The sequence below is a fragment of the Gadus morhua genome, chromosome 13 (genome assembly GCF_902167405.1).
Source record: "Gadus morhua chromosome 13, gadMor3.0, whole genome shotgun sequence".
In the NCBI taxonomy this organism is placed as follows: domain Eukaryota; kingdom Metazoa; phylum Chordata; class Actinopteri; order Gadiformes; family Gadidae; genus Gadus; species Gadus morhua.
In genome coordinates, this window is record NC_044060.1 from 21791665 (window position 1) to 21806914 (window position 15250).

General features: G+C 45.3%; 2 protein-coding genes across 2 annotated transcripts in view; one reads left to right on the forward strand and one right to left on the reverse strand.

Moving 5' to 3' along the window:
- Window positions 1-39: 39 nt before the first annotated feature.
- On the reverse strand, window positions 40-11794 carry dnajc11b (DnaJ (Hsp40) homolog, subfamily C, member 11b). The gene is made up of 16 exons (XM_030374447.1): window positions 11684-11794; window positions 11133-11262; window positions 10966-11039; window positions 10771-10872; window positions 10455-10583; window positions 10241-10363; window positions 9659-9732; window positions 9353-9542; window positions 8315-8400; window positions 7201-7317; window positions 5514-5669; window positions 4853-4922; window positions 4623-4680; window positions 3160-3302; window positions 2369-2498; window positions 40-1897 (listed from the first exon to the last, which is right to left on the reverse strand). Exons 1-16 carry the CDS (start codon window positions 11756-11758, stop codon window positions 1872-1874), a joined length of 1683 nt encoding a protein of 560 aa, XP_030230307.1. The 5' UTR covers window positions 11759-11794; the 3' UTR covers window positions 40-1871.
- Window positions 11795-14109: 2315 nt separating this feature from the next.
- LOC115557621 (calmodulin-binding transcription activator 1-like) overlaps window positions 14110-15250 on the forward strand; it is a 73933-nt gene continuing 72792 nt past the window's right edge. The window contains 1 exon segment of the mRNA XM_030375563.1: window positions 14110-14402. Within this exon segment, the coding sequence (XP_030231423.1) occupies window positions 14378-14402 (25 nt within the window). The 5' untranslated portion in view covers window positions 14110-14377.

Genomic DNA, 15250 nt, shown 5'->3' on the forward strand with positions numbered 1-15250 from the left:
CATTGTTTTTCTCCAAATAACAAACTGTGGATATGCCCATGAACTTTAAACACAGCATCTCACAGATCAGCTGGTATTTATTGCACCACCACAATGGTCATGAGGGCAAAGAGGCTCCTCACGCACAACTTAAAACACTTCAGTTTACAGGTCAGGGGGTGCAGTCCTTCTCTTGGCCTCATGGTGGCACTGCAGCGAGTCAATAGTCGTTTGGCCAGGGCCAGAGCCCTTTAGAGATAGATGGCTCTGGTTACACTCAACACCAAACATGAGCAAATAAAATGACAGAAATGTTATCCTCGAAAGGAATGTAGACTTGTTGAAATAATGGTTAGAATGGATTCAAGCCAGAAGACAAATTTTTATATATACGTGTGTGTGTGTGTGTAACTTGAGGGACAACATAAAAAGGAAAATAGGTTTAGTCTTATTCACAGAGCTAGCATATGGATATCTGGCAACGATTATAGTTGCCAGAACATAAAGAACATTTTTGATAATGTGAAATTTACGTTTTCCATATTAGAAATACTTGTGATGGCCTTAAATAGTTGCTACATGTTAAATTAGTGCTTCATTTCACAGTAATGTTTTTTAGAATTACATAATGCCCATACATTTTGTATAATTGTAGTGACACAATGGAATGAACGGGGAATGAAAGTATTTTCATTCCGCTAACATAATTATCTTATGATATATTGTATAATATACAATAGCTAATTTCTATAATACAATATAGAATACAACCCTCCTGGTGCGTGTGCTATGTTGTAAGATATTATGGGACCACGGTTACATTAAAATAGTTGCCTTCTCAGCAAAAAAATACAAGAATGGCCTATATAGATTACGACTATTATTAATCCATGCCATACCGACCCTTATCGTCAACGACAGAACCATCCAGAAGTTAAGGAATGCTTGAGTCTAGCTCATCATTACATAGCAAACGACAATATGAACAAATGCAAGGGTATGGCACGTAGGTGGCATACTTGAACATCCTAAGATTACAACTGGATAACATGATAAACATTGAAACATATGTATGGAGAAATGGTCCTTATGTGGTTCATGTCAGGTCAACAGACATAGCAGGAAACAATGTCTCCCACACGAGCAGCAGACATGTTGCCACAAGGCATTATAACTTGCGTTGAGACAATTCAACAAAAATATACAAGAACTAGGGAGATTTTAAATGAATGACTTAATTCTAAACGTTTCCTCCGCCAAAGAGGTGCTGGCTAACCCAAAGGATACTGGGAGGATGACATCATATGTAGTTGTTAAGCATAGCCTTCAACTCTCAATGTGCCTTAGAATAAGGTTGGAAGCTTCAAACAATGGTGAGTGTGTACTGTAGTGATATGTATACAGGATAAAATGCTGTTTCCTTTTGGATCAAATATACCATAACGAATCATTTTAAGTTGCAACAGCGATCAGCTTCAAATGAAGCTCTGGTCTCGCACCAAATTCCCTTTGGATCAATCACCACATTTGATGCAAGTGAACTCAGTTAGTATGTGGTGTGTGCATTAAGGACTGATGGGGGGATCATGGGGAGGGGGCCTGCCATGCATCCATCTGGCCAGTCTTGTTTGGTTTGGATGTAGAGAACAAAGAAATCTAAAAGATGCCGAGGTCCTAGCAGTGATGGGAGACGGCTGACAGGACCAGAGAAGGGCCAGGAGGACTCCAGGTGGGGATTCATTCACAGCACCAGGTACAGACGACAGGGAGAGGGAGAGGGGAGGATGGGAACCTTGTGTTGTTTTCGTCTTTGCTATAACTTCCTCCTGTTTATAGTGCTGCTTGTGTGTTCTTCCCCCTTCCAGCCATGGAGATCCGGCAGAAGCGGGCTTCTAGGACTCAGCGTCTATTCTGTGAGCTGTCAGGACAGAGAGAGAGGGGGAGATAGGCGAGAGGCGAGAGGACAGACATAGTATGGAGGCTTCAGGGATGTTGTAATTATTCTGCCGCTTGCAGCCATTTTTAACTTGCTAATTAAATAGTCTCTTCTCTCGTCATAGCGTAGTACCAGCCAAGTGCACTGACAACAGCACTCACAGAAATTGTGTGAGTGATGTTATAGTACAACTTGCAGAATTTCATCCAGACAAAATAAATCAATTATTTTAAGTATTATTTTACTGTTAAAAACTATAACAACTGCCAAAGACTATGTCTCAGCTCTAAAAAACAGACATTTCTCCGTTCAATGCTTCTACGGCGGGCAAAAGGAAGTGAGTTTATGTCAATCATACAGTGAAGAGTGAATCAATAGGTCCTGAACGATTTTCCAGTGTCCACAGCTTTGCTACTGTAGTCTCTTAATAGAGCAGAAAACGCCTTGACTCACATTGTTTGGGTATCCTGAGAGCCTCGCAGTCCGCAGAGAGAACCTGGTGCAGGACGCCTCTGAACTGGTACAGTAGCTTCAGACTCTTCTCCTCTCCTACGCAGGGGTCGTAGAAGCCTGGCAGCCCCACCTACACACACATACCCAAAGGCGCACGCACACAGGCACACACACACACACACACACACACACACACACACACACACACACACACACACACACACACACACACACACACACACACACACACACACACACACACACACACACACACGCAGAAATAAACCTTGGGTTAGAGGTAGTTGGGTGTGACTCTTTCATGGTAAAAATCTAATGGCTTTTAGGCTATTAGTATTGGAATTAGCTTCGCCTAGCCTAAATAAATGCATTAGCATAATAATTAGATGAGGCGGGGGGGGGGGGGACTCTTTCGATTGGCTGCTTCTGATTGTGGGTATACTGGATAGAATTCTGGGAGGTAATGATACTGCCACACAAGAAGCTATAAGAGTTAGTTATTGTATACATCAGGAAAAACAGTTACCACAGCAGCACTCAAAACGTATTGTACAGCTAAAGAAATAAATACACACACAAAACTAATTGATGCAAAGTCTTTTGAAAGGAAATAAAAACAGATTCTGCGTTGTTGATTATTTTGCATTTTACGAGTATTGTACTCCTAGTGACCCCAGGGCTATCAGCACCCCAGCTGTTCCTCTGTTGATTAAAGACACACACACACACACACACACACACACACACACACACACACACACACACACACACACCTTGGAGGCTTCCGTAAGGCAGAGCTTAGAATCCTTGACCATGCACTGCAGGGGCACGGTGACGTCGATCACCTGGGCCCTCTCCTGCTTCTGGCTGGTGTCCGTCACAAACTTCCCGTACCAGGCGTTCAGGATGATCAGACCTGGAAGCAGGAAAACCCTGTGGTGAGGATTGTAGAGGCGCATGCCTCGGTTTACAGGGCCTGGACATTGTGCATAATTTAATATAACAACGTGGGACACATGAATCAAGCGTTTCAGTGTACAGAACAAATGAGGCACCATTCAATTTAGTGGAAGTGCTAAAACGCATTACGGTGGACCGACGGAGAGAATCATTCTCCCCAGCGCCAGTGTGTGTGTAATCCCTGCCCATTTGGATTTGTGTTCTTTAGTTCTACACTAATGTCCTCAAAGCCCACAAAGTGCAATAAAGCAATCTAAAGCGGGGAGCGAAGGGCTTACTCAGCGGTCCAAGTTGTCCGGGGCAAGCAGAGTTACCTGCTGGAACCCGTAGTGGCCCGCTATAACACTGCTGTTTCCATGTATTCGTTTTCAGTTGACATCTGTAGACTTGGAACGCTATGTTTGTCCTATTGGTTCACGGCTTTAGATCTCCTTTAGTATTTGGCGTGAACCAAGGGACAGCTCGTTTTGGATCATTTCTCCTTTACCGTTGTGGAGCGTTCACTAATCAATGTGTTTAGTTGAAGGCATAGATCCCTCATTAATCATCAACATATAAAATATAATTATAATAACAATTATTATTTCCTCTTTGTTCCCATGGTTAATAGACTATAAAAGCCTTATTGATGATATAGGCTTTATTCAAATTTAGATCATCTCAGAGCTATCATTTGAGTGCAATTGTTAGACATGGCAATGTCATCCGTCAGGTATTACTGCCTGAAATTTAAGAAGATCTGTTACTAGATGACTGTGCGTGTGCGTTACCGAGCAGGCCAAATACAAGTTTCAGGCTAACTGGCGCAGAATATATCCATGGCTCGAATATAACAACGGTGAAATAAACTGCCCTCCCCCCCCCTTCAGAGTTGACTTGGTGTAATCCATTCATTCTGGTACTGCTTGAGCATGGGGTACACACATCCCACTCTAACTGGGCCAGCTGAACATTTTATAGAGCACCGAACATCCCCCCATCCCCAAACATTTTGATTTATGGCAGTGACTTATAGGCCAATATGCACACACCAATTGTGAACAACAGCTTGTAGAAACAAAAAGCAGCACAGGGAGTGTAATCGCTTTGTCGCTGGCCGACTCGCGACGTCTCTCAGCCTTGACAAACCCGAGCCCTCGAGCGCCACTCCTCACAGCAGGCGCCATGCAGCATTCACACCCTCACCTGTACCGCCTAACCAGCCTGACAGCCCCAGGATTCAGTTCACAGCTGCAACTGTGTGGGTCTGTAGGTGTGTGTGTGGGTGTGTTTTTACCCATTTTGGATTCCTCTCCTTCTATGATTCTCCTCACAGACTCTTGCATCAGCAAAACCTGAAGAACAGAAGAGGAAGACAAGGAAGAGGATGACAGGCGGAGAAATAAGCCAAAAGTGACGGAGGGTCTGAGATGACACAGAGAGTCAAACCTTGGAAACTATGTTAATGCTACACAACGTGCGTGTGCGTGTGTGCGTGCGTGTGTGTTGTTTTCAGTCGGCACTTACAGCTGACTCGGCCTCTTGCTTCTTCTTGGCTATGTCGGTGGCCGAGCTGATCCTCTGAAGCTCCAGGTCTCTGGAAGACACGAGGACAGGAGTTGGCCATCAGACCACTACTGCTGTCACCCATCAGACTGTGGCGGCGCCCGAGACGCTGCCTAGCGCAGCACAACAAGCACTCTCCATGTTTGTATTCTTAAATATGCATTAGACTCGGAGGCCATCTAGGGTTTCCTGTTTTTGCCAGTGACAGCATCTGGGATGGTCCTCTTAACATTTTGCATATTTGGAGAGAAAGCCTGAACCCTAACCCTGGCAGAGTTGCAGCAACTATGCGCTTGTCTCTAGACTCTAGCTTATGGTCCTCCCTTCAGGAAACTCACAACACCAATAAACAAGTGGGGGACAGCTCAACCCATGTAGGCAGTATACCATTCGGCGACCCAGGTTGTATTCCACACGTCGATCCTTCCTTCTCTATCAACCCACAGTCCTGTCAGTAAAGACACAGGTCCCATAAAGAATATAGAACTAATGAAGACAGCTAGAGAGCACATTGGAGTGTTATAGACAGTACTGGTCCTGTGGCGATCATAAGTGTCTGCAACCCAAACGGCGGTATAGGGAAGGAGGCTGCGCTGTGCTGCCAGCTGAAGGCCCCACTCACTCTCGTTTCTGTGCTCGTGTGTATGGGATGACTATGAGCCGGTGGACCGCCACGTAGAGCAGCAGCGGGCCCACGGTGGCGTAGAAGACGGCGCTGGGCAGCAGCTGGTCTGTCAGGTGGATGGGGAACAGGTATGTCTGGCTGGCGCGTGATAACCTACAGAGAGAGGACACGCACGTACGTACAAACACAACAAAAGCATTGGGAGGCATTAAAGTGGAATTCAGGTCGCAAAGGGAACAAATACACGCTTCTGTTTTGTTTGGTCCAACAAAAGGAACAGAAAAGCCATCTGCTAGTGGTTGCTTTTGTTCCTGCCAGAAAATAAATGGGATATTAAGCACAAAAGCATGAAACCCACTGTGAGTTTCAGAGCCGTGGCCAGTGATGGGTGCCTTCGATATGCAATGGAGGCCCTCCCTCCTGCGTTGGATGCCTGGTGTTGTGTTGAACACTGTGATCCATTTACTCCAACGGAATGACTCAAACAAGCTTGATAAATGGCCTCTTGGTTTATTTCACCAGTTTCTGTTGTTGTTGTGAGGCTGGACCAGCTGGTTTGTTTACCACAAAAAGGATGTACCTCATATATATATATATATATATATATATATATATATATATATATATATATATATATATATATATATATATATACACACACACAAACACTATCTATCTATACACAGATTTCTCATTGTCCAGGGCCTCACACACACACACACACACACACACACACACACACACACACACACACACACACACACACACACACACACACACACACACACACACACACACACACACACACACACACACACACACACACACAATATGTTGCTATGATATATTTGAAGTTTGAACTCTAAACCCTGTCCATAAAGACGCAAAAAAAGATAAGTAATGATGAGACCAATTTTTTTTTTTGTCAAATGATACCCAGTTTTTCAGAACTTCCCCTTCAAATGTTCTTTCCAATTAACACATTTTTAAGAGTTGTACTCTCATTACATTAGTAATAATAATTTCTAACTTAATAAAATCAGCCATGAATAATGAAGGCCCTGGACAATGAAAAATATTTCAGAAACTATAAAAGCTGGACCACCACCAAATTCGATGTTATCTCTTGCTCATTAATTTAAAGTGACTAGGCTTGAGTAGGTTACCCTATCCATTTTGGCCAACATTGTTTTATTTTCAAACTGAAAGCCGTAAAATCCCTTGTCAAAGGAGATGGTAACAGAACAAGGTCAAACCAAATACTTTGTGCTTATTGAGGATGTATTAAGCATTTAATAATTTGGTTCATTACAGCCACCAGCAATTCTTATAATTATGAGTTTCTTATGAAAGGTCAAGCCATGGTCTGTGCTTATTAAAATAGGCACTTCCATCTGAAATATTCAAATGTCCTTGTAATGTGACAATGATTCACCGCAACATTTTGTTGCATTGACCCGAGAAGACCGTCAAAAAGAGATACAGCATTAAATTAAAGTTGAAACCAGTGACTTTTTGCCAGTGACTTTTTGCTTCATCAAATATTCTCTTCCCTCTGTAATATTCAAAACGTCTGTGTACCGTTTAAATAATCAAAGCGCCGCTCGTGGATGCGCTGACCCGAGGCGATGATGATATGGTGAGTCCTGGCTCCTGAATCAGCTCTCATGAGGAAGTTGTGTACCTGATCTTGAGTGTCACCCCCTGGGGGATCCCCATGCTGACGGTGGCAGACAGGACGCTGTGTCGGCTGATCTTCCTCTCCGCCCCATACTCCACCACCGTTCCAAACCAGCCCGTCCTGGAGGAGGAGCCAGAGGAAGGAGGAGCAAGATGAAGGAGGAGGAGGAGCCAGAGGAAGGAGGAGGAGGAGCCAGAGGAAGGAGGAGGAGCCAGAGGAAGGAGGAGCCAGAGGGTGGAGTGAGAGAGTCAGGGTGGAGAACAAACCCCGCTGGACAGACACTTAGCGAGAGGCAGACAGTAAGCCAGATAGAGGAGAGGCATGTCTTTACACTAGGGGCACACAACTCACGGTTCAGTTCATATCATGGTTTTGGGGTCGTGGTTTTTGGTTTGGTATGTTTTTGGTAGAACAAGGGAGGACACACACACAAATACCCCCATCCTACCATTCATCTATGTATAAATACATAATTATATATATATATATATATATATATATATATATATATATATATATAAATTCAATGTACACAGATGGATGGTACTTGGCAAAGGACATGCCAATACTGCGACAATGCAGCGAATAAAGGCGTGCAACCAAATCTGTCTTGAGCCCTGCCGGGCAGTGACCACACATCATCCGAGACAGAAGTTTCACTGAGAAGTTTCACGGGGTAGCATTCACTGCCTAAAACCTTTTCCGCCAATAACTTCATTTTAAGGGTTTTCCGCGCATGCCCTTTTGAAAGAACCGAACAATACATACATGCCTAGAGCCATGCGCCAGATTTTTTACTTGAACCGTGCCATCCCTACTATATACTATGGATATATATCGTCATATTCATCCACTTTCCAAAGGTTCACTTAGAAAAAGTATTGACAAGGGGGCCCATTTCATCTTGAAATAATGTATGCAGTTTAATTTCAAGTGTAAATAATTTTGCCCCTCACAGTGATAAGATAATTGTATCAAAGGGGGTATTCCATATAATGTGAAATTTTAATAAGATTCTGAATGTGGCGAGAGATAATTCAAAATGCAGTGTTCTTCTGAAACGAGAGTTATTGGATTTCACCGTCTAGACAGAGCTCTGAAACTCAGACTGACGTACTTGAGGGATCCTTTGACCTTGGTCTGGTCCTCATCCTGGAACTTGTACTGGTAGCTCATCATCAGGTAGGAGTTAAGGACCCCTAGCTGTGGGGGAGGAAAAGACGTGGAACAGAAAAAATGTAATGTGTGTTTATATACAGTACACACACACACACACCCACACCCACACCCACACCCACACCCACACACACCCTTGAGGTTCCACTCTGAGGACGGATTTCACAGTGGAATGATTGTTTTCTGGGATGGGGTATTACTAACCATTTCATCACTCAATTTCATTAAATCAAAAGCAACTTAGTACGTTGAATGTATTTAGTCGTGCCCTTAGCGGACATACGTAGGCATCAAGCATATGTGTGTCAAGGAGGCCTTCATTTACTTAAATCCAGAACCCTTTGGGGTGTGTGTGTGTGTGTGTGTGTGTGTGTGTGATAGCCGCATCAGCTACGTTAGCATTGTGACCTCAAGAAGGACGTCCAAGAAGGACGGATAACTTTTGTGGGACATTTTCTTCGATAAATGAAGCTTTCGCCGTTGTCCAGAAATTCCTCGCGGATAATGTGTTTGTTTGTTATTATCCCCCTGTCTCACGGAAGTGCGATTCTGTCGACCAATCAACGGACGGCATGCGTAGCTCGAATTTGCCGGCACCCTTTCAGGCGTTAATTCGCACGCCAGTTTTATTTAATTTTATACCGTGTATATCCATGCGCCGAACCGTGACGTCCATACCGATTCGGTTCAATACATGTATCGTTACACCCCTAGTGTGTGTGTGTGAGTGTGTGAGAGAGAGAGAGAGAGAGAGAGAGAGAGAGAGAGAGAGAGAGAGAGAGAGAGAGAGAGAGAGAGAGAGAGAGAGAGAGAGAGAGAGAGAGAGAGAGAGAGAGAGAGAGAGAGAGAGAGAGAGAGAGAGAGAGAGAGAGAGAGAGAGAGAGAGAGAGAGAGAGAGAGAGAGAGAGAGAGAGAGTGTGTGTGTGTGTGTGTGTGCGCGCGCGCGTGTGTGTGTCTGTGTGTCTGTGTCTCTCTCCACCTGAAGAGCCAGGGTGCAGTGGGTGGTCTTGGTGTCCCGGACCAGGCTGGTGGTCATGGCGCTGTTGGGGCCCCAGCGCCACTGCAGGTAGCCCATGGTGTTGTGGTCCAGGTGGCGGGCCGTCATCAGGGAGCAGCTGGGGCGCATGCCGCGCGGGGAGAACTGCACGCCGCACTGTGCCGTCAGGAAACTGAGCGGGAACACAGCAGAGGGGCGGTGGATTAGGCGAGCATGTGAGAGACATGGGATCTCAAAATGGTGGTGGAAGGCATCCATTTTCCTCATAGGAAGACTGCTAGGTCTTACCAGCGCGCTGTCAGGTTACGGAACACCTTTACTCCGAACAGGGGTCCCAGGATGTCCCCGGCACCTACCTCCACCTGCAGCAACCACAGGCATACACAAGACCCCCACCAGGATGGTTACAGGGGATCGCAGGGCATACACAAGACCCCCACCAGGATGGTTACAGGGGATCGCAGTGCATACACAAGACCCCCACCAGGATGGTTACAGGGGATCGCAGTGCATACAGTGGCTGTCAACTGGGTTTTACTCATATACCAGAATGTCCCCGGGATAAACAACTGTAATGTATTACATTTTTGATGGATCGATAAAGTTTCAGTTCGACACTCTAGAGACAAGCATTGAGCTCAAGACACAAACGACTACACAGATATTCTCTGGCTAAAAGAACATGGAACATCACATACGTAGGGGTATGGATTCTGGTAGGTTAAATAAAATTAAGTCACTTATCTTTATATATCTAGGAATACATATTTGTCACAGGCAACTGTTGGCCCAATAGCAAATCTTTTGCCAGCCTTTTAAAATGTATTCCACAGTACGTGCATGTTTCCATGCTGATGCGTGTGAGCGTACCTCTCCCCAGCCCTTGGCCGACGTGACCCTGCGTACGACCACGTTGATGTTGCCTCCTCCGGTTCCATTGTGCGTCGAGAGAGAACCAGACAGCACTGCAGTGTCCTTGTTTGTCAGCGGAGCCTGGGTGAAGTCAGGCAGGGAAATCCTCAGAGCTAGGATCGCTACCAGCCTAAAAACAGTCTGTGTTTGTGGTGTAGGTCGAAGGGTTTACCTCGATTGACTGCGAAATGTGCATCTTGTTTATTTCGACATGAGGCAGGCCTCCCCCGGGCATCTCCTCAAAGTCTTCGTCATAGCGGTCAAAGAGGTCGGTCGCGTCTACGCCTACGCTGATGGTACCCTGAACGCACATTGGCGAGTTTGAGCATCATACGTACGGTATGAAAGTGTTTATATTATTGGAGCAACTGGTTTCAAAATGATTCAAGTGTGAAAGTCTGTTTAGTGAAAAAAAAACCTGAGCTATTGAAATGGCTTTCGTGGTAGTGATATTGTCTAGTGTGTGTGCGAGTCGTCGAGTATATAACCTTTGGGTTAGTTCTCTGCTGCAGTCGCCTCTCATCTCGGTCTCGCTGCAGCCTTTCATACTCCTCGCGAATTTCTGCCGGAGTTCTCTTTCTCTCCACCACCTACACAGCGGACCACGGCGTTAGGAGGCATTCACCAAGGTGTCCGTCAACACACACACACCACACATGGTTTATGTAATATACCATACAGACCTCCCATCCCTCCACCTCCAGCCCCTTCTTCCCAAAGATGTCATAAATGGCTCTGGACTGAGGGTCACTTAGAACTAAGAGAAAGAGAACACAATCTTCGATGGCACCCATTTTAAATCACATTTAGCCTTTGCAAGTTTGTGTGGGTGTGCACACAGGCCACTTACCTTCATAGGCTTGGTGCACCTGGTTGAAGAGCTGCTCGGCCTGCTGTTTGAGCTCGGGGTCTCTGTGTTTGTCGGGATGGTACAGCATGCAAAGCCTCCGGTAGGAGGCCTTCAGTTCATCTTGCGTTGCCTGTGTGAGAGAAGGCAATTCTAAACACTAGCTGTATTGTAACATTACTATTTTCTTCCGGTTTATAACTAGCACGAAAATGAACAACTACACTGTAGTAGTAAGTATGGCACATTTCCAATGACTAATGTCATCTTTGTCCAGCTTCTCCGAATGACACTAGTTAATTCGGGAAACGGCGGTTTACTGATCCTTAAAACAATTAAACAATCAACTGTATTTTGGAAACGAGATGATGACACAACTCTGTTGCATCGTCAGATCGTCTATGAAACCCCCGTTACTTAGGATGGACCACCGGTACATAGAGATGCACTGAGCGGCGGCTCTTTGATTCGTCAAGTAAGCATTCAATCTATTTCGCCTTGACATCCATAGTTAAAATGTTTGACCGTCAAAAGCCCACATGCCGCTCTCCTACCTCTTTTCTGACATTGAGTAAAGAATAATAATCTTGGTTGTCCAGCTCTAAATCATCATCTAAGGACGCCGCCATGTTTGCGTGTTAACTGTCCCCGCCCACATCCCCAGTGTTCTGGGAGCTGATTGGTCGGGGCGTGCCGTAGCGACCTTTTGGATAGGTGCGCTGAAGTCGGTGCACTGCCACCTGGTGGTCGTTTTATTGGCCCAGTTTAGTAGTTCGCTTCTAATGTTGTTACTAGTGACTATTTAAATGCTGTGACTTTTATGAACTCATGGTGGCCTATACATTATTATGTTTAGTTGCATGAAAATAAATTAGTGAAAATTTGTAACATATGGGATGTTATTGTGAGGTATAGCAATGCCAGATAAATAAATAAATCCTGAAGGGGTATAAAAGTCGAAGCGTGCATAAGAAGGGCAAGATGGGGCTACAATACTGCCTCCGTCGGCAATGGGAAAAGGAGAACATTGATCGAACTGGGTGCAGTCGATTGTCTCACTCTTTCATTGATTACAGTAGCCGTGTAGGCTTTTAAAAAATGATGTTGTCAAAAGGTTAACGGTTTTCATATGCTTTGCATTATTATTGTTTAGTAGGCCTATTCTAGTAGCTTATTTTTTAACTTCCGTTAATAGTGATCAGTTAACAATGGACTCAATCAACAAAGGAATACCGCATACTTTTATATTGGGCCTAATCAATTATTTTAAAATCGTATGGAGTAGGCTAGTCAGTGCCTATTTGCTGGAAGCATTCAGACTCCAATTAGGAGGCTAATACTTTGCGCAGATGGTTTTCCTAACGACTTCTGAAATAGATAGGACTAAATCAATACACGTTTTAATGATTAGTGTAGCCTTGCTATAACTTACATATTATCTTTGTAAAACAAATCTTCGTATCTTTGTCATAAGAGGAACTTTTTTACCTTTGTGCCTGATTAATATAAATTATCTTATGCATTATAGGCCTACGTTGTGTGATTATTGAGTAAACATGCATATTAAATAATTGTTTTTTTTCATCGATTATTTATTGTACTAATAAAGAATCTTCATGGTGAGTTGAAGAAACAACCATTTGAAAAGGCCATTTGGACATGAAGGCTACAATGAAGAAGCATTGAGGTCGAATGGCGGGAAGGTCATCTGGGGATCAGAAGTCCAACTATGATGGGATTGGGACAGAGCCCGGGCCAAAAGGGTGGAATCAGGCCTTTTTTCCGGTTTCCCTGTATACATGCTACTACTACTAGCCTACTCCGTATATCTCTCGTTTCCCCGCCTCCTTCAACTAGAATTAGCGAAGTTCACCCAGATCAGATGATACAAACAAATATATATATTGAATCGATTTTCGATGAGATTAGATTCGTTTTTGGATTAATCATTTAAAGTACGATGTAGTGTGAGACTCACTGTAAGGTAAAGAGCGCGCTCTGTAGGCGCGGGCGGAACTGTCCTTTCAGCACCACGAGCTCCAGCACCCCACCGAGGGACAGCACCCTTCAGCCCACTCGCGTCTAAAGTATCTTGTTGGTCGGGGCAAGGCTGTTTCATTTTTATTCAGGAGGCAAGGCTTTGTAATTTGTCGGAAGAACCGTACTAGTTAAGCTACATTTTTAAACAGTTTGCCCGCGTATGCATATGAAAATTGTGTTTTGTCTGTGTGTGTGTGTGTGTGTGTGTGTGTGTGTGTGTGTGTGTGTGTGTGTGTGTGTGTGTGTGTGTGTGTGTGTGTGTGTGTGTGTGTGTGTGTGTGTGTTGGGGTGGGGGTTGTGTGTGTTTGTGTGTGTGTGTGTGTGTGTGTGTGTGTGTGTGTGTGTGTGTGTGTGTGTGTGTGTGTGTGTGTGTGTGTGTGTGTGTGTATGGGGGGGGGGGGGGGGGGGGGGGGGGGTTGGGGGGTTGTGTGTGTTTTTGTGTGTTTACAGAGAAAGAGAAGGGGAGTGTGTGTGAGTGTCTATGTGTGATTGCGTGCGTGTGTGAGTGTGCGTGCGTGTGTGTTTACGAGAGAGACGGCAGAGGAAGAAAGAGAGGTGTATAACACCTACATGTAAGAGGGTGAGAGAGATACAGGTAAAATGAAAAAAGAGAGAGAGCCTAAAGAACAGAGGAAAAGGCGAGGGATAAAAGAGATCATTGTGATGCTGTGGGAGGCTGTCAAGGTGTCCTCGAATACAGACATCGTTTAGTGACGCGCTTCTCTGAAAGGAGAAGAACGTCAATGAGAGAGAGAGGTAGAGAAAGAGAGAGAGAGAGAGAGAGAGAGAGAGAGAGAGAGAGAGAGAGAGAGAGAGAGAGAGAGAGAGAGAGAGAGAGAGCGAGAGAGAGAGAGAGAGAGAGAGAGAGAGAGAGAGAGAGAGAGAGAGAGAGAGAGAGAGAGAGAGAGAGAGAGAGAGAGAGAGAGAGAGAGAGAGAGAGAGCGAGAGAGAGCAAGAACGTTATAAGGGGCGGAAGATGCTATATAGGCCTACAATAGGGCTGAGCAGAGAGATGTGAATTTCGCGAGTCATCACGGATCCCCGTTGTCCGTTATTACACTTTGGACCAATGGTTCGCCGCTTACAGCAGGCTCGTCCCCCGTCAATCCCGCCCCCCTCCTTGAGCTGTCCTCCCTGTGCACGCGCGTGGACCCCCCCAGGTCGCGAGGAGGAGGAGGAGGAGGAGGGATGAGGCGCGCGGAGGGGAAATGGCTGCCGAAAACAAGCCGGAAGGTAAGAGAGAAATAACGATATTGTTTTAGGTTTTTTGACACACAGGACCGAACATGGCTACTTTGGGTGCGTACTGGGGTAGAAAATGACGACTGTGCGTATGATGCGGGGGCTTTCCCTTTCTTCTCCAATGAGTATCCCGTCCCGAAAACACGGCCGCTGATGCTGAGCCTGCGAACTACAGCGACTGTGGAACGTCTCCCCGAAAGCAAATAACGCGAGCAGAGTTGTCGTTTTGGCCGCATTTGTACATCACAATGTGTGTCTTTCCCGTGTCAGCGCGTGCTGCCCTGACTCGCGGGCTAATTGTTTTAACATCGTTTAGAATATATCAAAAAAATATATAGGAATGTAGGACCATGTAAGTGGTTCACGCTGAAGGAATTCAGAAGCTCTCTCTCTCTCTCTCTCTCTCTCTCTCTCTCTCTCTCTCTCTCTCTCTCTCTCTCCCTCTCTCTCTCACAGACACACACGCGCACACACACACACACACACACACACACACACACACACACACACACACACACACACACACACACACACACACACACACACACACACACACACACACACACACACACACAAAAACACACACACTCTCTCTCTCGCTCGCTCTCTCTCTCTCTCTCTCTCTCTCTCTCTCTCTCTCTCTCTCTCTCTCTCTCTCTCTCTCTCTCTCTCTCTCTCTCTCTCTCTCCCTCTCCCTCGCTCTCGCTCTCTCTCTCTCGCTCTTCATATCTCTGAGAACGAAATATACCGCTTAAATGTAGCTTTCCTTGACAGGCACGCAACCTTTCATCCAACCATCCAGATGGACGTTCTATGTCTGTTATTTCACTGATGTTGTG

Coding starts and splice junctions, on each gene's coding strand:
- dnajc11b (XM_030374447.1), bottom strand. CDS start 11,758: ATGGCGGCGTCCTTAGATGATGATTTAGAGCTGGACAACCAAGATTAT. Junction 10,364..10,454: donor ACATTTCGCAGTCAATCGAG/GTAAACCCTTCG, acceptor GACTTCACCCAG/GCTCCGCTGACAAACAAGGA. Junction 5,670..7,200: donor GGGGTGACACTCAAGATCAG/GTACACAACTTC, acceptor CTCTCTCTGTAG/GTTATCACGCGCCAGCCAGA.